At 51.4% G+C, this 24,885-nt stretch overlaps 1 protein-coding gene and 1 pseudogene across 1 annotated transcript in view; one reads left to right on the forward strand and one right to left on the reverse strand.

The window, feature by feature from the left end:
• LOC106150313 (chromosome unknown open reading frame, human C4orf45) overlaps positions 1-23,369 on the reverse strand; it is a 100,795-nt gene extending 77,426 nt beyond the window's left edge. Inside the window, 1 exon segment of the mRNA XM_013522880.1 lies at positions 23,210-23,369. Coding sequence (XP_013378334.1) covers positions 23,210-23,273 — 64 coding nt within the window. The 5' untranslated portion in view covers positions 23,274-23,369.
• Positions 16,437-18,210, forward strand: LOC102028289 (annotated as a pseudogene).
• Positions 23,370-24,885: the final 1,516 nt, after the last annotated feature.

Below are 24,885 nucleotides of genomic sequence, written 5' to 3' on the forward strand. Positions count from 1 at the left end.
GCTTGCCAGGCAAGCACTGCCACTCAATTTTTAAAGAAACTCCCAATGACTTTCAAAAGTGGTTGTGTCATTTTACATTTCCAGCAGAGTTCTACTTTCTCCACACTCAGTAGAATTGTTCCTAACTGTAGCATTCTGGAGGTATGTTTTAATTTCTGTTTCTCTAATGACCAGCGTTGAGGATCTTGTGCTGATTGGCATCTGTATATCTTTAGTGAAATATCTACCCTTTTGCTCACTTTTTAGTTGCTTTATTTTCTTACTGAAAGTTTGAGAGAACTTTATCTACTCTGAATTCTAGTCTTTTACCAGCTAGGTAGTTCATAAGTATTTTCTTTTATTGTATGCTTGTATTTTCATTGTCTTAACATTGTTTTATGGAGACCAGAAGCCTTTAATTTTTATAAAGTCCAGTGCATACATTGTTTGTTAACAGATCATAATTTAGGTGTTGTGTTTCAAAAATCTTTTGACTAACCTCAGGTTGCAATGATTTTCTTCTAGATGTTTTATAGTCTCAGGGTTTTCTGCAGAGCTACAGCCCATTCCAATTTTTTTGTACACGATGTGAGATGCAGACTGAGGTTCGGGTTTTTTGACTTGGACATCCAGTTGTGGCACCATTACGAAAAGTGCATCATTTCTTCCCCGACTGTCTCATCTCCGCTTTAGTGAGATCTGCGTCTGTGTGTACCCTGTACCCCGCAGTCTGTGACCGGGTCCCCTGTGGACTGCAGCCTGCAGACTTGGAAGCCACTGCTTAGGGTCGTCGTCACACCTCTCACGTCCTCATGCTTCCTCAGCTTTTGTGGTTCCTCTGGAGCGTCACTTGCTGGGGAGCGTCCCCCGCACCCTGGCTCCCTGCCCCTCCCTCCCTCCTCTGCTCGGGAGGAAGCCCTGGAATAGCTTTTCTCACCCTGTCCAGTGGGACCCCTCACCCTCTCGCTCAGCACTTGTCGCGCTCTGGTGGCTCACAGCAAACTCTGTGGTCATCTGTTCTGTTTCGTTAGGAGCAGGTGAGAAGGCCGCTCCGCGCCAGCTCTGTTCCCGCGGCCAGGAGCATCCTTCGGCCCGCGGCGAGGCCCCTTCCTCTGGGAAAGAACTCCTGCGCTGATGATAAGACGTGGGCGCTTCTCGGCATGGCAAATCAGAACTGGCCCTGACCTGGAAACATTCTTGTGCCACTTGCACCTTCCGACCTGGCCTCAGCCCTGTGCCCACCCCTGCTACAGTGCTGGCATGGGGACGCTAAGTGCCCAGCCCGGCCCCTCTGGGAAGATGTTTCCTGTACACACGCAAGTTTTGGCCCCACAGAGTTGGGGCTCAGACTGGACTTTTGTTATAAAAATAAGAGCTTCTATGGAAGAAATACTACATCTCCCTCCCCTTGTCACGGGGGCAGAGAGTCCTCTCCAAGGAGAGCCCAGCTGCTCGAAATGCTGACCACTAGCCTACAAGGTTGGAGGCTGGGGCTCAATCTCTCACTCCCACAGCCAAAAATAAGAATGCCTAGGATTGCTGACCAGGCAGGAATATTCTAGCTCATGCTGGGCGTGGTTGTGCCCAGCTGTAACCCCAGCACTCTGGAGGCTGAGACAGGAGGATGGCAAGTTTGAGTCCTGAGGCTTAGCAAGACCCTGCCTCAAAGTAAAAATAATAGACACAAAGGAGGCAGGAATGTACCCCAAAACACCAAAAGAGAAAAGAATATTTTAGCTGAGAATTTAACGTTTTGTTAATAACTTCAATATTCATTTCATAAAGTGATAGCAATATAAAGTAGGTTAAATAGAATACTTTATTAAAGATATCTCCACCTTTTTAAATGTTTTCGTGTGGCTCCTGTGATCATTTAACATGCAGTATGTGTGACTCACACCGTGTTTCTGTTAAACAGTGCTGGGCTAGAGTTTGGATGTGAGGTTCCACACTAAATAAAGCTGGTGCTAATTGCAGTTAACCTGGGAGACTTGTTACCACGCTTGTTAAGGGCGAGCTGTTAGGGCATATAGAGCAAGCAGAAGTCGTACACAAAGGCTCATGCAGAAGGCCAGAAAGAAACTAACTCAGGTCGGGGATGCAGCTCAGTGGCACAAGCACCTGTCTGGCAAGCGCAAGGTCCTGAGTTTGATTCCTGATACCAAAAAAAAAAAAAGAAAGAAAGAAAGTAACTCATTAGCTGGGTGTGGTGGCCTACACCTGTAATTCCAGCATTTTGGGAGGCTGAGGCAGGAAGATTGCAAGTTCAAACCCAGACTGGGCAATTTAGCAACTTATCAAGAACCCCTCTCATGATTAAAAAGTGAAAACAAAACCCTCCCAAACCCTCATTTGAGCCGTAATGCTCCTGCAGAGGAAGAGGCCTTACTTGGTGGATACAGGTCCTTGCCCGCCCTGCCAATGCAAGGGTATCATCCCCAACCACGCCCAGGGCAGGGAGCTGAGCTCGCAGCAGAAACTTCTCAGAGATGCAGACAAGACGCTCGCCCCCAGGGTGCGCGGCCCACGCTGACGGCTGTGAGTTCCTGAGGTTTTCATCCAACCCAGGGCGTTTTGGTTGTATTTGGTTTTGAACCAAACACAGAGCACGGAAGATAAATCATGAGCAGCTCTGCATGGTGACAGACAGAAGTCCCCGGCCTTCGTCTGGTTGTGATCAGAGAGACAGTCGCAGGCTGACGACGACAGTGACAGACGTTAGATGCCGGGGCTGCGTGTCGGAACAGCAGACACTGCAGGGCTCACCCCGCACAGCGAGGAGCAGGCTCGCAGGGGAGGGCCAGGGTCTCCCGTTTCAGGCTCGGGCGTCCACACCGCCTTCCTGCTCTGTGACAGTGTTGATGCTGGAAGGGTTTCCCTCTAAGGGTGTTTCAAACATACTCAGCAACACAGGGATGCATAGTAACAATGTGGTTGTTATATCAGTAAGTTGTTGTTAAGAAAGTGGTGCTGCAAGCCTGTCATCCCAGCACTCTGGGAGGCTGAGGCAGGAGGATCACAAGTTGGAACTCAGCTGGGTAATTAGCGCTTTGGCATGACCTTATCTCAAAATAAAAACAAAGATGGGCTGGTGGTGTAGCCCCATGAAGAGACATTTTAAATTTATGTGTAATTTATTATGAGTCTGATTGATACTTAAAAACTCTCTTTTGGGTTCTTTTGCATCTACTTGACCACAACCAGAACAAGCTACCCAAAAGAATAAAATGTTAGCTCTTAGAGCAGACAATTAGCATATGAAACCATAGTACATTGTCTGCTTCGATCCAAGAATACACTTTATTTCCTGAATTCCATTCTTTTAAAGTCCTTTCAACACATTATAATTGAAAAAGCATTGCTGTGATTATGTAGCCAGAACTGAGAAATACTAGTTAGAACCACGAATGAAGTGAATGTGGGAGACCCTGCGTAGACGGGAGGCAATGTTCTCCCTGCTGCAGCCCCAGGGCTTTGGGGCCGGCTCCCCGGCTCTCAAGGAGCTGGTTTGTGCCCTCACTGGGGTAGGACACTGGCCCAGGCAGCTCAGGCGGCAGGGGGCAGCCAGGGTGGATGCTTGCCTCTCTCCCGGGGACACCAGTCCTCCTCCGACAGATAGCTGCGGCTCCGAGTGATCCGTCGGAGGTGTGGACCCCGAGCTGCTGGAGGCCTCCCTGGAACTCACTAAAGCACTAAGCGTCAGGCTCCTTCTGCCCACATGGACCCCACAGCCCTTTCCATGCACATGTTGGAGCAGCATTGGTACTGAGCTACATCTACTTATGTCTTCACCGTACACCGGGGATTGAACCTGCGGCCCTTGCCCTGAGCTACATCCTCACCCAGGCCCTTTTTCTTTACTTTACTTTTTTTTTCTATTATTAACTGCAGATGATCTCATTAAGTTGCTAAATTGCCCAGGCTAGGCTCAAATTTGTGATCCTCCTGCCTCAGCCTCTCAGAGTGCTGGGATTAAAGGTGTGTGCCACCATGCCCAGCATAACTTTTAAGAACCACTGCCCTAAAATTGCTGTAATTTCTGAAAGGATAGAAGTGTTGAGGAGCTTTTACCGTAAATTGATCATTGCCCCCAGACTAACAATGTTGGTGTTCTGATTCTTGAAGTAGCCTGATCATGGACTCTAGGATCATAGTTCATATATCCCTGAAATCAGAGAGGCACCCGCACCCCAGGCTCATCCCAGCGCTGTTCAGAATAGCCGGGCAGTGGAAACAACTAGCAAATGGACACAGAAGTGCTCCTCACACGCAGTGGAGTGCCGTTCAGGCATGAACAGAGCGAAGACCCGTCCTTCACAACAGCGTGCCCGGAGCTGGAGACCCTTGTGTCGGCTGAATAAGCCGGCACAGAAAGACAAGTCCATGCGACTGTGTGCAGCATGGAGTCTGAAAGAGCTGTCTGCGTGGAAGTGGGGGGCAGTCACAGCTACCAGAGGCCAGAGCAGCGAGACAGTGAGAGGTGCGGAAGGTTGACCAGGCGCTGCCTACGTTACACGTGGGCAGGAGCGAGAGGTCCGGGCAGTTCCTGCACAACCGGCTCCCTGGAAACAACCAGCACTGTGCATTTCCAAAGCTAGAAGGGTTCTTTTTTCCAAACTGTGTTTCCCTATGCAGTCCAGGCTGGCCCTGAACCCACAATGTAGCCCAGGCTGGATCTGAACGCATGGCAATCCTCCTGCCTCTGCCTCTTGAGTGCTGGAATTACAGGTGTGTGCCACCAAAGAGTGGCCTAGAAAAAAGGATTTTGAAATTTTTACCATAAAGAAATGATAAATATTTGAAAAAATTGATTTAACCCTGTTTAAACACTATATGATATACACATGTGTCTAAACATCCAGTTACCCCAGCAATATGTAAAATGTTAGGTTTTTATGTATCGGTTAAAAATAAATTTAAAAACAATGCCAAGCTGCTGCTGTTATGGATAAGAAGGTAATTTTACTTCCCGACGCTTCCCTGTTCCGGTTGCTTTGGGGCAGCTCTGGGAAGGGGGCTTAGCAGTTAAATAGCTCTGATTTCTGCTGACTTCTGCAGGTGGAGACCACGGGCAAATTGCTGGGGTAAAATAAGCAGATGGCCTGTGGCGGCGCATGCCAGTAACCCTAGCACTCAGGAGGCTGAGGCAGGATGGCCATGAGTTTGAGGCAGCCTGGGCTACCTAGTGATACCCTCTCTCAAAAACTCAAAATAAATAAATAAGCAGACACCCCGATTATTATGTCAGTGGGCTTTCATCCACGTGGGTTGTTGGTTATGCATTTGAAAGTCACAGGAACACAACCCTATTCCAGCTCGCCTGGCTCAGCAGGGGAACGTGGGGTCCCAGCAAGGTCTTTGAGAGATCGGGGTCCTGGGCCTTCTGAGCTGAGGGCTCAGCCGCCGTGTTCCCTGAGGGTCCTGCTCCCAGCATGCACTCAGCCAGCTACCAAAGTATTTTCAGCCAGAGGGGCACACTCCATTTTTGGACAGCTCTGTCACAGTCAGCCGTGGCCGGACTCTGAGCTCCGGTTGGAAGTCGCCCTCATGGGGCCTTTAGGACACGCGGACGGGAGCTCCCTCCTGTGTGCCCCACACCGCTCCTGGTGACTCCTTGAGTTCTGGCTCTGCACGGCACCTCCCCTGGGCGCCCTTGGTCACCTGTGCTGCCCTAACCACGGCCACGGCTCCCTCTGCAGTGCCTCAGCGAGGTCCAGCCGGGCCGGCCAGCCCATCGCCCGCTGTGCCACCTGGGGCAGGGGGCATCTGGAGCTCACAACCCGCTGCAGCCTCCACCCCAGCCCGCTGGGACCTACACCGCCCCACCTGACCCCTGCTGGGTGTTGACTTTTCAGCCCTGCTGCCACGGCCCTATTTATTCCTATTAAATTACAGCCCTGCTAGTTTGGGTCCTTAATTCTAAAATAATAACATCTCTTCCGGTCCAAGCTTGTATCACGTTTTACATCTTTCTTCTTTTTGCTCAGTTCTACCTTCCCTTCCACACACCTAACACCATGCCTTCTCCCTAAAATCAAATCACTGAAAACCAGACAAAGCCAACCCCCACTTGGGTTGGTTACTAAACATCAAAGCTTGAGATGGAACAAAATGCCTGAGGAGAGTGTCCAAGCTAAACACAGATCCTCACTTGCCAAGGTTAGTCCTGGCTGGCTTTTACCTGAGGTGGATTGAAAATCAGAAATGCTCATCACTGTAGATAATGTATAGGAAACATTCGGGATGTCTAACAGATATGGAATATTTGAAATTAGACTCTTTGATGTGCACAGAAGGTGATTTAAGAACAGGATACAAGGATTTAAAGCTTTTATTATGGTTTTAGATTCATTCAGGAATTTCGAGTTAAACCAGTACTAGAAAATCGAGTTTATTGACAATTTTCTCTGCATTATTTTGTGTTCATGAAAATTAAAATTCCTTACATGGCCCTTTAAGTCCTTAAAAATTAAAGTGATTATAAAGAAATTAACAAGGCACCCTACTTAGCATTTGTGGCCTATGTGACGCAGCTTATACAGCACGTCAAAAGATAGCGAATGCTTAATTTTTGACCAATGTGTTAGAGTGCAGGACACATTGCCAATCGTCCGCTGCGGAATGCCCACCCCCTAACGCATTCCCAGCCCCGGCTCTCACCACTTCCTGCAGCAGCTCTGGAGTTCTCTTTCGCCAGTGTCTGTCTTCACTTGCGCCACTGTGGCTGCCTCAGTGTTCTGGATTCAAAATGCTTACCTTGGGGCTGGGGATTTAGCTGGGCGGCACAGCGCCTGCCTGGCAAGCACAAGGTCGTGAGTTTGATTCCCGGTACGGGAAGAAAAACAAAAACAAACAAACAAAATGCTTACCTTTTCTGTCATTTTGACTTTGGGGAGGAGCCGGAAGTCGGCCCAGGCCATGTCTCCTGAGTAAGGTGGGTGAGGACAGACAGGGATGTTTTTCCAAGCTGCCTTTCTTTTCTTTTTTTTTTTTTTTTCCGGTACCAGGAATCGAACTCACAACCTCCCGCTTGCCAGGCAGGCGTGTACCACAGAGCTAAATCTCCAGCTCCCGGAGCTGCCTTTCTGGTGGACGGTGTGCAGAAGCCGCGGTCACCATCTACGTGATCACACCTCGTAAAGACACTCACAGCAGAGCACGCCCAGAGTGCTGCAGAAAGTGCCGAGAGACACGGGACAAGCTGTTTGGAGGGAGGCGGAGTGTCTGGAGGGGAGTTAACAGCAGTGTGTCTTTGCCTGTGAGAAATTTTTACAATTTAAACACATCATATTTTCCAATCGGCCCTGGTAGTCCCGAGCACCATCTATGAGCCACCTGATGCTGTGAAATGTGGACCTAAAAGGAAACAAAATGATCACAAAGCCCACAGCTGAGCTGGAGGGTGTGGTCTCCAAGCGGAGTCGGGTTGACAGCCGTAGAGCAGGAGAGGAAAGGTCGGAACCCTGTTTCAGGAGACAGGCCAAGGCCCTGCTGCCGGGAGGGAAGGAGGGACGTTCTCATCTTTAAACACGAATGACCCTGGCTAACCCAGCACCACAGAATGAGGACTTCTTGTTGTTGCTGCTGGGTGCTGGGGATGGAACCCAGGGCCTCCCTGCACTGCCGGGGGAGGGCCGCACCCCGGCTCCAGCTGAGTAACTTTTAGCACACCTGCGCTAAACGCCACCGCCTGACCCGCACAGGGAATCGCAGTGACGCCCGGGTGTGCGGCCCCGGTCCCGCTCATCTCCAGCTGCCCGGGACGCAGGCTCCTCGGGGGTCAAGCTGCGCGGCTGTTCGTCTGTCTGCCGATGGAGCAGCGGGCGTGAGCTCTCCCGCACCACACCGCAGCCCCGGGGATGCTTCTAGATCGCGACACCGAAGCTGGAGCCCTCGGGCATTGCCGCCTCCTCCACAGTTCAAGAGCGACCATGGGTGGCCGCGGCGTTCCTGCCGGGTGCAGACCCGGGGGTGTGAGCGGAGGCCTGAACGGAGGAGCGCGCCCGAGAGTGCGGCAGCCTGGCACGCGACGGGCACGGCCTGCAGGCCGCGCGAGTGTTCACTGGTGGGCGAATAAATAACGCGCTGCGGCCGTGGGGCGGCTCCCCGGGCTGCGCCGAGCGAAGACCACGGACCTGGCGGGGAGGAACCGAACCCGAGCCCTCGCAGGCCGGGGCTGGAGTCCGTGCGGCCCCTCCTCCGGGCAGGAGGCCCCTCCGGCCGGCGGCCCCCCGCGGGCTCCCTCGCGGTCCTTGGCAGACACAGCTCCTCGGTCAGGGGCACCCCGCGACCCCCTCAGCCGCCTGCACAGAGGCCCAAGCTTCATCGCTGGAAACGCGGTGGGGAGGGCTCCCCGAAAACACAGTGCGGTGCCTGAAAGGAGGGGTCCGGCACAGGCGGTGCTGCGGGGGACCGGTGCCGGGGAGGACCGCGGGGACCCGACGGCGGGGGAGGACTGGGAGGACTCGATGCCGGCGAGGACGCGATACCAGGGAATCCGGCCGCCCCTCACCCGAGGCCGACGCCGCAGGTGCCACTCACGCGACATTCTCGGAGGCCTCAGCCACCCAGAGTGGCGGCGGGGACCAGGTGGGGAGTGAAGTTTCTGTTCCACGAGATGAAAAAGTTCTGCACGTGAATGGTGCCGACAGTTGGGCAACATTGCAAATAACCATTGTGAATTTCTAAACAGAGACCACCGGTAAGGCTGTCGTGATGACACACACCATCCATGTTTCTTCAGGGGTGACCCTGCAAGGCGAGCACCCCCGTGGTCTGTTTCTGCAGGAGCAAACGTGAGGCGCACAGCCCCGGCCCTCATGGGCTTCAGGCTGTGAGCCTGTTTTGTGCTTTTTTCTGTGCTGACTCCCCAGATGTACAGGGTGGGCGTCTCACCCTCCACCTTCCCCTAGCATCTTCTAACTCTTCAGTATGAATTACAACTCAACCCTGCTGGAGCTTCAGCACCACAGCGATGGTAATTAAATGATCTGATTACTGACTTAAGAGAAAATCCGCAGAAATGTAAATAAGTGAACGATACTGTCAGAGGCTGGCTGACTCTAAAACGGCAGAAGTGGAAAGTCTCGGATCACTTGTGTCTTCTGCTTCTCTTCCTTCTTGACTGACGTACAGATGCGGGGAACATCTGGGCCCCGCACAGGATGAGTATCCAGGGATAAATGAACCCGTGTGCCTGCGTGGACCCTGGGAAGAATTCCCTTGCTGCAGGAGAGGAGAAATCCAGCGTCTCGCAGCGGGCAGTCAGCAGACAGCAAGCAACGCATGTTGGGATAGTGTTACATTACTGTAGGAATAATTCCCTTTCTAAAGCACGGCTATTAATTGTCCATTTATCAGAATTATTTTTTAAGTGCGGCAAACCAGTTAGAATGGAAATCTACTTGGATATCACTGAGCGGGCTCCTTTTGTAAAGCAAAAAGAAGAAAAGCTGCTGAAACGTCTTCATGTCAGTCTTCACGGCTTTGCATGAATTATAGAGCAAAAATGTCAAGGTTTGCGAGAGCAGAGGAAAAGGAAGTGGTCTGTCCTATTGGAAAGAAGACAACTGGGACAAAGGAATTCAGATTCGCAGTGCTTTGCATTCCAGTTTATATATAACTATGAGTAATGTTCAAGAACACTGAAATGCTGACAGAAGGTTAAAACCCTAGAATTCTGTGCAACAAGGATGAGGTATGGCCGTAACTTTAAAAATTACATCACATGCTTACGACCTGAGCATCGGTACTTCACGTACACTGTGGGTGAGAAGGCAGAGGGCCGGGCTGGCCCAGGCTCAGGGAGCTGACCTGTACGTGGCCGGAGCGAGGCTGGCCAGGCTGCTCCTCGCAGAGCAAGCGGCCTGTGAGTCCCAGAGCTGAAATCCGGTCCCGATCAGATTTGGACAGATGGATGATGTCGACACAAAAACTTTGGGTTTATACTTTTAAAAATGTAAGGATACAGTCAAATACACGTGGAATGTGGGGATGAGACACTGTTAAACTTTTATATAAGAGAAAGGGAATGTAAAGCAGGTTTCCCAAATCATCGCCGATCCTCAGCCAGACCACGACGACAGCTACATTGTCTTAGAGGGAAACCTGGAGGCTTTCCACACGTCCACGCCGGCCCCTCCTTGTCTAGCGAGTGGGACGGCCCGGTTCCAGTCCCCACACGGCGACACACAACCCACACACGACCCACAGCCGCAGAGGGAGCCCAGGCCTCACAGCAGAGGAACACGTCGAGGGGCAGCGTTGCTGAGCCGCTTTACACAACTCAGCAGCCCGCTGTCACAATGTGAAAAATAACGTTACTTTTGCTCTTTTGGGTGTTATTAATTTTTTATCTTGTGAACACTTGCCAGTTGCGCAGCTGGGTGGTTTCACTGTGACGTCCCCACGCAAGCGCACATCGGGCCTGGCCAGCAGCACCCCCGCACGGCCCTCCCCTGCTTGTCCCGTCCCCTCCCTGTCCCCCAGCCCCTCTTCTCCCTTGCTAGTTATGCAACACATGCAGCCGCTTCCAGTTTACAGGTCTCCTCCTAGCCCCAGTTTTGCAGCGAAGGAAAGAGGGCAGGGATTTGCTCTGGGCCGGGGCTCCTTTCCGCTCTCCCTTGCGGAGTTTCTCGATTGCCGTCTTCCCACCAGGCGTCCCGGCCTTCCCGGCAGCCGCCTTGGGGTTGCGGCCTGGCTACCTCAGGTGTGGCTGCTGCCGCGCCAGATGGGACCATGTCGAGTGGCTGTCACGGGCACCCTCAGGACAGCCGCTTGCCCTCCGTTGTCAGCAGGGGAGGGGACAGGAGCCCCCAGACCAGCAGCTCTGGGGGGAGGGCGCTGAGCAGGGGCGGGGACCGTGCAGATCTGGGGGGCAGCTGGTGGCTCCCGTGGAAGCTGCTCAGAGGCCTCTCAGCCCCGCTCCATTGGCGACCGGGCTGCATCATCACCGAGGACGCAGTGTGCAGGACGCTGGGTAAAGTCCTCCCCTTCCCGCCTACACCCCTGCCTGTCCCAGGCCGGGCAGGAAGCACAGCGGGCGCCCTGCTCTCCTGCTGCCCGTACACTGTGATCACTGGCCCGGCAGGAGAAATGTCACCCGGGAGGACAAACATCACCCGGGAGGACGCCTGGGTAGAACAATCGTCCAACTCAGTGTCTGCGGACAGAAAATGCCTTAGACCGCAAGCTTCTCAAGAACTGGCCAGTTGGTTCGTTCATTTCCTCTTCCTTCCCGGGAGGTTTTTCAAGCACTCTGCATTCCACTGCCGTTGGTGCTGAGACTGTCCGTTCTGTCTCCGTCCTCTGACGCTGGAGCCAGAGAGAAAGGTGAGGCCTCACAGTCCCCTCGCCGGAGCAGCCCCCAAATCGGCAGCCCCTCGTGAGAGCGCCGGCGGACGCCCCTGGCTTGAAAGTGCCGGACACCTGCTCTGGAGAGCGACTGGCGCCGGGAAGCGGGAGCAGGGCAGGAGAACGCGTCTGAGGCTGGCAGAGCGAGTCCAGGGCGCAGAGGCACAGCGAGCATGCAGCGGGGCGGGGGCGCGGGAGTGGCCCCGCTGCTGGCTGTGTGCGGGTGCGCCCGCCGCTCCTGCAGCCGACTTTGAAGCTGTGCGGCACGCCTGGCCCTCGGGAGCAGCTCTGGCCCGCGGGCGCTGTCCGCTTAGCTTTGGCTTTGGTGCTGCCGTGGGGAGGTGACGTTCAACACCAGGCTGGCCAGCACATGTGCCCAGAGTCCTGAGGCCGGCGCGGGGGCAGGTGGGCGTCGCCGTGGGCCCCCCACTGAGGCACCCGGGCAAGCGGCAGCAGAGCACTGCCCGCACCGACGCACCGACGCGCACCCGGCTGCGTGGGGACCGCGTCCTCCCTCCTACGGCCCGCTGCAGCTGGCTGATGAGCCAGCGTCGTGCGCGCCCCTGTGCGGGAGCCTGAGGCGCCCCCGCTCCTGGGAGAACGCGCGGGAAAGCAGTTTCCGAGCTCTGGGGCTGATTGGTTTTTGTTTTGCTTCCATGTGGAGGAGAGAAGCCCACACCCTCTGTTCATCTGCACGTCCAGGGTGGTGCACACCGGCACACCCAGGCACACGCTCACCTGGCACACGCACCCGGGCACGTTCACACCCGGGAGGGCACTGACGCGCGGCGAGTGTGGTTTGGCCGTGCTCTGCGCTCCGAGCAGCCGCAGGACCCTCAGAAGGGGGACGGGTGGGGTTCACCGCGTCCGTTCCCAGGGCCGATGGCGCGGGGGTGGGGGCGTCTCCCCAGCTTACTCTGCGGCCCACGTGACTGGCACACCTGCTTTGCTCCGTTTCTGCTTTGGGAAAGGTGCGTGAGGGCAGCTGCTCAGCTTAAACTAACTATGAACGTCTAGACGTCTCTGGAAGGAAGAGGTGAGGGCGGCACTCCTGCCTTGCTGGGACGAAGCATTTCTCTCCCCAGGGTGCTCGGCACCCATGCACTGGTCTCCCCCGAACTTCACTCCTCTTTGTCTAAGTTTTGATGACTTAGATTCCTAACCCTCCGCCGTCAGTACATCGTTCGCTGGGTTGAAAAGTGGATTTTGTTTTTATATGATTATTTATGGGATGGTGCAATGCATACTAGTTTGAATTGTACAAATGTGTCCGTCCTGTCATCTATGGTTGAGTGGGGCGTGGTAGTGTATCCCTGTAATCCCAGCACTCTAGGTGACTGAGGCAGGAAGGCACCAAGTCCTAGCCCAGCCTGGACAGCCTAACAGGACTTTTTCTCAAAATTTTGAAGGAAAAAAAGGGGGGTGTGTATGTTGTGTGTATGTGTATGTGTATATCTATGCACATATATATATATATGTATATATATATATTCCATTTTATTTTGTCTTGTTTTGTTTTTTGAAACAGGATCTCGTAATGTAACCCAGGCTAGCTCTGAACTCTTGATCTTCCTGCCTCAGCCTCCAGGCGCTGGATTGCAGGTATATGCCACCACACCTGGCCTGCGATGCTTTTCCCAGAACTTGTTTTTCTTAGGTATTGTTGATGTCAGGCTTACAAGAATACCCAGAAGTGCAGTGTGTAGCAGGTGAAGATGTAGGACTCTCATCAGCATCACAAACGATTCCACCCCCGCCCAGCAGCGGGCAGCTTTCTCAGGTCACGACAGGTGTCGAGGACGACAGCCAGGTCCCTAAGTACAGGGAGTTTGCCACCTCCTGCGTATGCTTTCACGTGTGCTGCGTGCATCAGCTCGTTTAAAGCTGGCGAGTGGACGTCACCTTGCTTTATGGGCGGCAGAGCCGAGGCGCGCAGAGGTAAGGCGCAGGCCCAAGGTCCCAGCAGCAGGGAACTGGGGCAGCCCTGGCTACCCGTGTCTGCTCCCTGGACCAGCGTCATCACTGCAGCACAGAAATGCGGATTCCCAGGCCCCACCTTTCCGGGATCAGACCCTGTATCTCAACTCCCAGCGGGACTCATATTCACAGGGAGGTTTTAAAACCTCGTACTGAGACCATCGTAGGTTATGACTGAGTTCCTATTGAACAGGTGCTGCTGTCTCCAGATTATACATGACAAAACTGAGCGTGAAAGGCTGGCGGGAAGACAAGAGGGTCTCAGGCCTTCGCTTCTTGCTTCTTGAATCAGGAACTTACACTGTCTCTCCTTCCCTGCAGGCAGCCCGTGCCCAGCACACAGAAGCGACCCACTGCACTTCGAGTTTTTGTTGTGTTTTTTCCAATCATGAGCATTTTACCTTTATGTGACGAGGCGCTGATGTGCTGGGTTTGGGCCAGTCTGCGGCATAGGGCTACTTTATCCTTTCTTGCCTTGAATGCTCCAAGCTTGATCCCCTGTACCACAAAATAAAAACCTACAAGGCGCCAGGCGTGGCAGCACACACCTGTAATTCCAGCAGTTGGGAGGCTGAAGCACAAGGATCCTTATGAGTTCGAGACCAGTCTGGGCTACAAAGTGAGCTCAAGGCCAGCCTGAACTGCATAGCGAGACCCTGTCTCAAAAATACCAAAAAAAGACCAAAAAACAAAAAACAAACAACAAACCTACAAGGCTTTAACTTTGGAAAATTAAATCAGGGCCCCAAAAGACAAATTCCCCTCCCTTCATCTTAGCTCACAGGGGTTTACTGATTTTTTCTTTTTTTAAATCCACAACACACACACACACACACACACACACACACACACACACGATTCTGGACAGGCTCTTCAAAGTCTTCTCATAAGGGTTTGATTAAACGCTTTCCAAAGCAATGGCAGCGAATCACGTGGGTGATACTTTGAGCAGTCGGGCTGACCTGGAACTGCAGTCATCTGTCCATGTAAGCTCTGTATGACGCTTATGTTTTTGTACACGATGTGTCGTATAATAAAAAGCACTGCCCAGAGGGGAATGGTGGGTGCGTGCAGCTCCTGCTCTGGCGGCAAGAGGAGGACGACGCCGTCTGCATCCTCAGAAAGTGGGCGCACCCTGCACCGAGCCGTGTGCAGGCCAAGTAGATGTTCAGTTGCTCTATTTTCAATAAATGCCTCATTCTGTTCCATCAAACGATCGTTTCCAAAGAAGCTTCTGACTTTTCCCCCTTTTCCTTTGTTTTCACGGTCAGGGGTGACACTCAGGGCCTCAGGTCTGCGGAGTTTTTACTAAGCGCTCTCCCACTGAGCTACACCCCCAGACCTTACATTTTCATTTTGATAGAATGTAAATTTCGTGTGATGGAGGTTAGGCCCAGGACAACGCACGTGCTAAGCATGATCTCTGTCACTAAGCTGCACCTCTGGCTCCTCCTAGATTTTTATTATTGTTTAATCTGCCAAAGTTTTGTGTGAAGATGTATGAATATATTGTGCATAAGGCATTTTCAAATAGCAGAAAAAAAATGACTCGAGGCAAATTGAATGCTATGACAAAGAAATAAGATGCAGTTTAAAATAAGTAGTTAAAGCCAGTGTTTCCGTATCATTCAAATGTATAAGCTTTTGTCACACGTTGGTTTTTTTTTTTTTTTTGGTTTTTCTCCGGTACCGGGAACCGAACTCACGACCTTGCGCTTGGCAGGCAGGCGCTTTTGCCGCTGAGCTAAATCCCCAGCCCCACACGTTGGTTTTTTTTTTTTTTTTTTTTTTTTTTTTTTTGGTTTTTTTCTCCGGTACCGGGAACCGAACTCACGACCTTGCGCTTGCCAGGCAGGCGCTTTGCCGCTGAGCTAAATCCCCAGCCCTTCTGAGCTAAATCCCCAGCCCACACGTTGGTTTTTAACAATGCAAAACATTTCCCTCCTGGATCGTAGTTATGAGAGTTAAGCTGGCTCTGTGGCCGTTGGGGTGTCTGATCCTTCCTTCAGACAGGAAACCACTGGAATTCAGTGTGAAGTCATTTTTTGTTTTACAATAATTGAATTTGGGACCTGACTGCTAGTGGGACAGTTTGAACGGCGAAAAAGTGAGGTGAGTAAATGGGTTTGAAACCCAGGTTGGTGGAGCAGCGCTTTTCAAAATTGTGTGACCTGCAGAGAGGCCTCCTGCGCGCCTGCTTGTGGAGCATGTCTGGCCGTTTCCTGGGTGCACACCTGCTCCAGCACTGTTGCTGCTGCTGCTGCTGCTGCTCCTCCTTCTTCCTCTTCTCCTCCTCCTCCCCTTCCTCCTCCTCCTCCCCTTCCTCCTCCCCCTCCCCTTCCTCTGCCTCCTCCTTCTCCTTTTTAGTACACTTTTTCGATACATCACAACTGCACTGCTGAGGGGAGCTGGTCCACACACATACATGTCTAATCATCTCCACTTTCCCTCCCTGCACTCCAGTCTCTCCCATCCCCAGATCCCCTTTCCATCTCACACAGTCTGCCGCCGTTTCCTAACATCCCTCTCATTTTGCTCTTTATTTGTCCTTGTGTTTCTCATACATAAGAAACCACGTGATATTTAACCTTCTGTATCTGATGTAGTTCACTTTCGATTATGGTCTCAAGATGCTTCCATTTTCCTACAAATGACTCCATTTATCCATCTTCATGGCTGAGCAGTACTCTAGTATATATAAAAACTCTTTATTTATCCATCTGTTGGTGGGCATACAGGCAATTCCAAGATTTAGCTCTTATGGATTATGCTGCTATAAACTCAGGTATGCATGTGTCACTATAATATGATGTCTTTTAACTCTCTCAGGAAGACACCTAGAAGGGGAAATACTTGGGTCAAACGGAATTTCTAGTTTTAACTTTTTGAGGAATCTCCATACTGACTTCCATAGTGGTTGAACTAGTTTACATTCCCACCAACTCTGACCGTGCCTTTGTAAGATGAGTGCACTCCAATTCCTGGTGTAGAGGAAATAATTTTCTAGGACGTACTTGTATGATGAATGGCCAAATATGCCAACATTTTATTAAGCCAGTCGTCTGTACACAGTGCACATACAGATCTCTAGGAACAAGCGCCCGGCAGAAGGCGTCCACTCCTGATGCAGACTGAGTCTTAGAGCTCTGAACCATGAGTAATCCCATCTGGGAAAAGGCAGGTTAAATTAGAGCATCGGTTGTTGTGCTGTGATTTACTTATAGAGGCAGCGTCTTACTATGTTGCCCAGATTGGCTCTGAATTCCTGGGCTTGAATGATCTTCCTGCCTCAGCCTCTTAAGTAGCTGAGACTAAAAACATGTGCACCATGCCCACCTCTGTGGTTTTTAAGTGTCTGATATTTATTCTCATTTGGACCGAGGGAGAGTTTTGTGAAAATTCTGAATGAAAGCGTGTATTTTCAGCTTTTCAGTCAGGCGCTGAGTGGTTCTTTGGACCGTGTCTGGTGGTTCTGTGGGTTATGACAGAGAACCGAGGTCCCGGGGGGAGTGGGCCCCATGGGGTCATTGAGAGCAACTGGAATGCGATGGTTGGTAACTTTGATGATGTGAATTTAAAGGAATCTCTTCTTCAGCACGTCTATGCTTATAGTTTTGAGAAGCCTTCAGCTATTCAGCACAGAGGTATTACTACTTGTAGCAAAGATCCGAAAGGTAATTCTGGCCCTTGGAGATTACACGGGAGCAACTCTCCATGCCTGCAGCGGGGGAGCAAATGTCCGAAATGAAATGCAAACGCTGCAGGCTGAGGCACCGCATACCCTCCTTGGTACCCACGGAGCGTGTTCAGACAGGCGGTATCTTTCTCCAAAATGCATCCAAGTGTTTGTTTTGGATGAAGCTGATGAAATGCTGAGCCAGGGCTTTAAGGATCAGCTCTGTGAGATTTCCCCAAAACTCAGTACGCGTATTCAGGCTGCGTTGCTTTCTGCCACAGTGCCAGCTGATGTGCCGGAAGTGACCAAAACACTCACGAGAGATCCAACTCGGATGCTGGTGAAGAGAGAAGATGGACCTCTAAGGAATCAAACAGTTTCACGTTAATGTTGAGAGGGAGGAGTGAACGTGGGACGCACTGTGTGATTTGTACGAGACGCCATTGCACAGGCGCGAGCTGGACTGGCTCACTGGGGAGACGCGTGCCAGGGAGCCCACAGTTTCTGCTCTGCGTGCTGACGTGGCTCCGAGACGTTATCGGAGGGAATTCCGAGCGGGGTCAAGCCGTGTTCTGATCACTGCTGACTTGCTCATTGGATCAACGCACAACAGATGCCTTTGGTTACAAACTATGGTCTACCTACCAATCATGAAGACTACAGTCATAGGTCGGCAGAGGGGGTGGGTTGGGGAGGAAAGGTGTGGCAATAAACTTTGTTACTGAAGAAGACGAGGATTCTTCATGACACCCAGACTCCCTATAATCTCCGGCCACGCCTGTGGCTGACCTTGTTTAATTCCTGGGACGGTGTCGTTTTGAATCAGTCCTTGCGCTGCTGAACAGACAATCACAACGTGCACTGTGCTTCTTGGGCAATTTTTGAATCTTGTCTCCGTGGTCATAACGGGTCAGAAATACAGCTTTTGATAACAAAGTGACATTAGTTGTGAGCTCTTGTGGAAAATCATTGGCTTTATCCTCTTTAGACTGTTGGGGTGGGTGTAAAGATGGGGTCTGTAAAATCCTCCTTAGAAATTTATTTCCCAGTTCCATAGAAAAGGTTGTATTAGGTGTTCTCTATCATTTAATAATATACTTGTGGACTGAAAGATATAAGTGCTGTGTACAATCAGACAATTATGTTAAACTAGTGCATCTGCCTTTATTGTGCTTGTCTTTAGCCTGAATAGAAAGGCCTTTAAAATTGATTTTTGAAGAAAGCATTGGAATGCGTTTGTTTTGGTATTGTATTTAATAAAGTATTTAATTAATGCTAAGTGTGAGCAGGACCCTCTTACTAGAGCCCAGTAAGCAATCATATCCTAGGTAGGGTAAGCCCCCCGTGAAATTGCCATATTGCATGCGTCTTAATGAAGTTTGAACGTTAAATGAATTGTATATTCATTTTGTAAAAAAGAATGCATTTCTAGAGGTGGGGGGTAGCTCAGAGGTACAGCACATGTTTGGCATGTGCAAGGCTCTGGATTTGAACCCTGCACCACAAACACAAACAAAAACAAGTGAAAAAGATAAACCTTGAAAATCACAGGGCCCACAGCTGGATAAATAAATTATATCACTTGAATGTGCACACATTTTTTTTTGGTACCAGGAATTGAACTCAGTACCTTGCGTTTCCCAGGCAGGTGCTGAACAGCGGAGCGATCTCCCCGACATGCACACAAATGTTTTAAAAATATGCAACATGCTCTACAATGTTTTAAGTCTCCTCATAATTTTGTTTATTTTAGATTTTCCTCGTAATGCAAAGCTAACATTATCTATAAAATCTCCTCGCTGCGTTATAAACTTAGCAAGTAAACAGTGAAACCTGTACAGAAGGTTAGCTGGCAAGCAGATGTCCATCAGTGTGGTTTGTTTTGTCGGCCTAAAGCTCACAGTTACAGAAAACGTGGACGGTGGAGAGCAGAACGGAGACTTCGAGGGAGGAGGGGGCGGGAAGAGACAGAAAGGACCACTTCAGATAACAGAGAGGAGCCCAGCACCCCAAGACTGCACCTGCCCGGTGTCCTGTATGTGCTTCATTAAGCCTCAGGTCCTCCTGTGAAGTCCAACTGTCACGAATTTTAATATCGATTAGGGTTCTCACACAGCTGCACGGGACAGAAAACCACGACCTCAGGAACAGGAAAGTGACTGACGGAGGTGACGAGGCTAAGGGGCTCCAAAGCTGCTTCCAAATGGGCCGGGGACCTCCGGGAAACACGAGCATAAGGTTCTGGAATACAGCACAGGAGGGAAGCCCCTGGGACCTCGCTAACAGCACCGTCCATGGGAGGAAAACCTGGACTAGCTGCACTTTGTGAAAACTAGGATTCTGCTCTGTGGAAGACGGTGCTAAGGGAGTGAGAAGCCGGGTCACAGAGCGGGAGAGAACTTCCACAAAACCCTTGTCGAGTAAAGGCCTTGTACACGAGAACTCGGATGCACAGAACTTGCAACTCAGCGGAAAGGTATTTAAAAAGCCATTGTAGCCCAGCCTGGGCAACTTGGTGACTTAGGCTTCATTTCCAAATAACAATAAATTTTAATAATTAGACACCCAGGACCACACCCCAGAGCTCAGGGTGGGCTGCTCGCCCGGTGTCTCCTCCGGGTCCATGGGGCTGCGGCCATTGACAGCGGGGGAGCCAGGCCGGATATGGGACAGGCCCTCGAAGCCGGGGCTGAGGGAGCGCGAGACAGTGTCTGGGCTGGTGTCGCACGAGCCTGTGCTCTGCTCAGAGGTGGCGATGGTGGTGGTGACACTGGGCGGGATGGGGTCTTCGTCTTCATCCTCCAGGAACAAGGCCTCGGGGACATCTAGGCAGGGGACCAGCAGGTTGGGTCAGGGCCTTGCTCAGATGCAGGTGACCCCAGCAGATCCCACAACTCCACAGGGATATGGCCTGGCCCATTGTACAGAGGAGGAAACTGAGGCGTGGGTAGGACATGGGCTTTGAGGTCAGGCCGCGTGACCTTAGCTGTGTCACCTTCCCCAGGTTCCCTGCACAGGCTGTCACCAGCCCTGGGACAGAGAACCCTCGCCACTTAGCACAAGTGGTAAACCAAGGCTCAGTGTGGGGGCACCAGCTGGGACGGGCGAGCAGACCAGCTGAGTTGGTCCCTCCGGCTCCGTGTCCCTTTCTGGCTTCCTCTCTGGGCGTCAGAGTGCCCGTGTGAACACAGCCCCTGTGCACAGGTGACAGTGGGTGACAGCCGGAAGGGTCCCGAGGGGCACACTGGGGCGGAGTCGTCGGCGTCCCTGGCCACATCTGTGGCCACCCAGGGCAGGCACCCCGCTCCCAGCAGCCCCGGCCCCCAGGACCGGGGCTCAGCACCAGCCAACGGGAACCCCAAGGGGTCCGGCTCTGGGCGGGGGGCACAGTGGCCCCGTGACACCTACGGCTGAAGGCCTCTGGGTGCTGCCTGGCCAGCTTCCCTTTCAGCGTCCTGTGGGGACAGAGGGTGTCCTGCTGGGCACGCGGCTGGGCTCGGCCGGGCGGGCAGTGGGGCAGCCCCACCACTCATGACCCTGCCTCTCTCTGTCCTGTCTGTCTGCAGGCCCAGCGCTCAGCCTGGTGGCCAGGCCCTGGTTGCCCCAGCACCACTGGCCCGAATGGGCGCCAGGCTCCTTGCTGTCACAGGGTCTCACTAAGCCCCCAGGCTCGGCTCCAACTCTCGGCCCTCCTGCCTCAGCTTCCTGGGTGCTGGGATCACAGGTGTGCCCCCCAACACACACCAGGCTTGCTTTGCTCCAGAGAGAAGACTTTTTGGGGGAGAAGGGATGGGATCAGGAGAATCACTGTCTGCTTCTCCCTGTCCTTTCTGCTATGACTTCAGTGCAATGGTAGTCATGAAAAATAAATGCACAGGACAGGGCGGGCAGGCACACCCGATCCTGCGGAAGATACAAAAATAAATAAATTTCAAAAAATAAAAACTAGGCCAGGGATATACCTTTGTGCCGAGGCCCTGGATCCAACCTCCGGTCCTGGGGCAGGGGAGCCATTCAAATGGGCAAGTACTAGGACAGACACCTCACCAACAAAGACACACGGCATATGCACTCACATTCAAAACTGCTGGCCAGTAGGGACCTGTGAACGGAAGTAACAGCGTGACGCAACTACACACCCGTTAGGGTGCCAAGTCAGGAACAGACGAGCACTGGGGACAAGAATACTTAGCAACAAGCACTCCCCCTCACTGCTCACGGAGTGTGAACCGGTGCGGCCCGCCTGGGGAGTTATTACCCCACTGAACACAGGATCCATAGCGCACTCCCAGGTTCTTACCCAGGGAGCTGGGGACACGTGTGAACAAAAGCCTGCATGCAAATGTTCATGTTTTCCACATGGCCCCAAACCAGAAGCACCAAGGCACTGGTGAGCAGAGGAATGGAGAAGAAACCGTGGGGCCTCGTTACTCAGTGATAAAAGACGTGATGGAGCCATCGGACCACGAGCAGCCGTAGAGCAGCTTCAAATCTGGATTGGCAAGAGGAGGAAGTCAGTCTGAAAAGACTCTGAAAGTGTGATGAAAATATGCTGAATATTTAATTTTTAAAAATTCTTTCCTACAGTAAAAGACTCATAGTCATTAACTCCCTCGGTTGCTCCTCCTCCCTTCGGACATGCTTCACCGCCAGGGCGGCAGAATGTGGTCAGGGTGGACAGCGCCTTGTGAGGGATCCGTGGCTGTGTCGTTAAAGGGTTTTAATGTAAACTCTCCCTATTTTCCCGTTGTGCCTAATATACACTGTGTATTTCCAGCTCTGTGGCACTCGGGGGCAGGAAAACGGTAGTGAACAAAAGGATCAGGGCTCCAGGATCTTGCAAGGCAGAACAGGAAAATGAATAAGGGGAACACAGGGCATTTTAGGGTGGCAGAACTATTCTGTGTGATTTTATAGAGGGTGATGTGTAACCTTAAAAATTTATCAAAACCCGTCTACTTTATAGCAAAACAGCAAACTTCAGTGCATGCAAATTTTTAAGGAATTATTTAGGAGTAAGGGGGGGTTCCGGGAAGGAGTTCAGATTGTACCGAGGAGACCTGTGTTACAGGTGTAGGAAACAGTTGCACTGGAGGGGCAGACAGGGTTGCTGTGACGGTTGCTGTCTAGATGCCCGCCCTTCCTGTGGGCTCTCAGCGGCTGCAGACTGCAGACTCCAGTGGTCACTGCCCAAATGCAGGAGCAGGGCTTCTTTGTGTGGCCCTGTCTTTGAGTCCTTTGGGCGTGTTTGGCAGGACATGGGCACGGTACCAGCCTGTGCCCGCCATTCTGTCTGGGGAGATCAGTGTGACTGGCTTAGTCTGGGTGGCTGTCCCTTGTTGCCAAGCAACCAGGCAGGAAACCAGCCTTAGGCAGACTCCACACTTGGAAAGGGAGGATGTCCCCAAAGCCACCGAGTTAGAAGAAGGAACAAACGGCATAAGGCGCAAATACCCACCATCAGTACACAGCGGCACTCTAACACGAGCCCGTGCTCAGAGTTGGAAGAAGATAAAGGAGAAAGATGAGATTTAGTTTGTGTCGCACAGACTGACTTACCACACATCCTCTATTGTTTTAGATTTGGTTATAATGTGGAATTCTGCAGACACGTTCCGTCTGAATATTTTTAAATAAGGTAAAGGGATAAAACACAACCTAACAGGCCGGGCGTGGTGGCGCATGCCTATAATCCCAGCACTCGGGAGGCTGAGGCAGGAGGATCGTTGTGAGTTCGAGACCAGCCTGGGCTACAAAGTGAGCTCAAGCCCAGCCTGAACTGCACAGCGAGACCCTGTCTCAAAAAGACCAAAACAAACAAACATAACTGAACAACTCTGTTGAATGCACATCTTGCTCATTTTTTTATCAACCAAATACGTAAAATTTGTAAAGATACCAGAGGCTTAAATCACTAGCAATGAAATTTTGATTGAAAGTATACTTTCTGTTCACCACAAGCAGTTCATCTTACACAAACCATAAATGTTATGTTAGTAGAAAGGTTTCCTTGCGAAAGTTAATGCAGATACAGTGACAACTGCTACAAAGGTGTGTTTATGGTGACAGCAGTCACCAGCGGCCGAGTGGTGTGAGATAGCAGTGTCGTGTAAAAGGGACGTGTGTGATTGCTTCACAGTTACGTCCACCACGTGAGCACCCTCGGGTCGGGGACAAAGGTAGTTCCGACCTCCTCCCGGAAGTGTACATGGAAGCTCTGCTCACCTGTGACAACCATTCGTTTCCCCACGGTCATAGACAGCGGCTCCCGGTAGGACACAGACGCCATGGCGACCTCTTCCCTGGGCCACTGGGGCCTCCCTTGGCTCCCGCAGACCAGTGAGCCCGCTCTCTCTGAGACGGAGGCCCTGGCCGGGGTTGCTAAGGACACTTACGACAGCAGAAAGGGTGTTCCGGTTCTCAGAGGGGAACATTCCAGGCTCCAAGGACACACAGACTCGGCAGCGTCGCTCCTGGGCACGGCACCAGCGATGACTTCTCCCCGTCTGTCGAGGTCAGGAGACTGGTCCAGGTATCAGACCGCCCACGCTGCCACCAGCGTCTCACAGCATTCCCAGAGAACGTCCTGTGAGACGCACTGTACAAAAAGCAAAATGAACAAAAAAGTGCCAAACATCGTTAAATACATCTGGAAAACACTGACTAGATAAAATACAATCAGAGAATATATTAATATATGAGTAAGGAAAAAACACAAAGGCTGCCAAAAAAAGTATGTGTCAGGAAAAGAAAAACTTGTGTAAACATTTTAATACTAAATTTATTGAGACATCATGAGATTAATGCAAATTACCTTTGGCCTCTACAATTACAAGAGGTGTTCAGAGTGGTGACCATGAGCTTCTGGACATTTATTAGTACAGCGATCTGCACTAATGTGTGTGTGTGTGTGTGTGTGTTGTGTGTGTGTGTACTTGTGTGTGTGTACTCTCTATATATTCCCAGTCTCATAGTATAATATCTTTCTAAATAGTTTGTATCTTGGTCATATCCATTTATTTGTAGCTTTCAATGTTCTTTCATTCCTCTCAGCCTTTATACATAGAATTTTACCTTCCTGTAATGTCTCATAGCAAATATTTCCCATACTCTGAGACCCGTTGCCCACATATTTTCTTAACCAAGTGTTCTCTTCTTCATGTCTCTTCAATTTCTACAGCATTGTGTGATCAGATCTACCTTTTTAACTCTTACTACTTTGCTTTAATTATTTGCGTGTGGCTTTAAAAATTTTGTTTTGTTTTGTTTTGCCACGCTGGGGATCAAACCCAGGGTCTGCACACACTAAGCAAGCACTGTACCATTGAGCTATGCCCAAGCCCCCTAGATTTTTTTTTGAGACAGGGTCTCACTTTGTAATCCAGGCTGACCTTGAACTCGCAGCGATCTTCTTGCTTTAATCACCCAAGTGCTGGGATTACAGGCATGCACCAGCACGCTTAGCCCCAGGTATTTACTTTGCCTACTTCCCTGTTATACTCTGACTTCCAGTTCATAATTTTAAAAATCTTTATTCAGCTGGGCATAATGGTGCATTCCCAAATTCCAGCTACTCAGGAGACTGAGACAGGAAGATCACAAATTCAAGCCCAGCCTGGGCAATTTAGCAAGACCTTTCTCAAAATAAAATTTTAGAGTGCTGGGTAGCTAGGTGTGGTGGTGCTTGCCTGTGATCCCAGCACTCTGGAAGGCTGTGGTGGGGGGATCCCATGTTTAAACCCTGCCTAGGCAACTTCACAACTTAGTGAGAACCTGTCCCAACACAATTTTTTAGAAAGGGGTGGGGGCTGGTGGTATAGTTCAGGGTACAGGCCCTGGGTCCAGTCCCCAGCACCACAAGTGGATAGATGGAGGGAGGGATGGATGGATGGACAGATGGA

Source organism: Chinchilla lanigera, unplaced genomic scaffold, assembly GCF_000276665.1.
Source record: "Chinchilla lanigera isolate Chin_1 unplaced genomic scaffold, ChiLan1.0 scaffold00070, whole genome shotgun sequence".
NCBI classification, from domain to species: domain Eukaryota; kingdom Metazoa; phylum Chordata; class Mammalia; order Rodentia; family Chinchillidae; genus Chinchilla; species Chinchilla lanigera.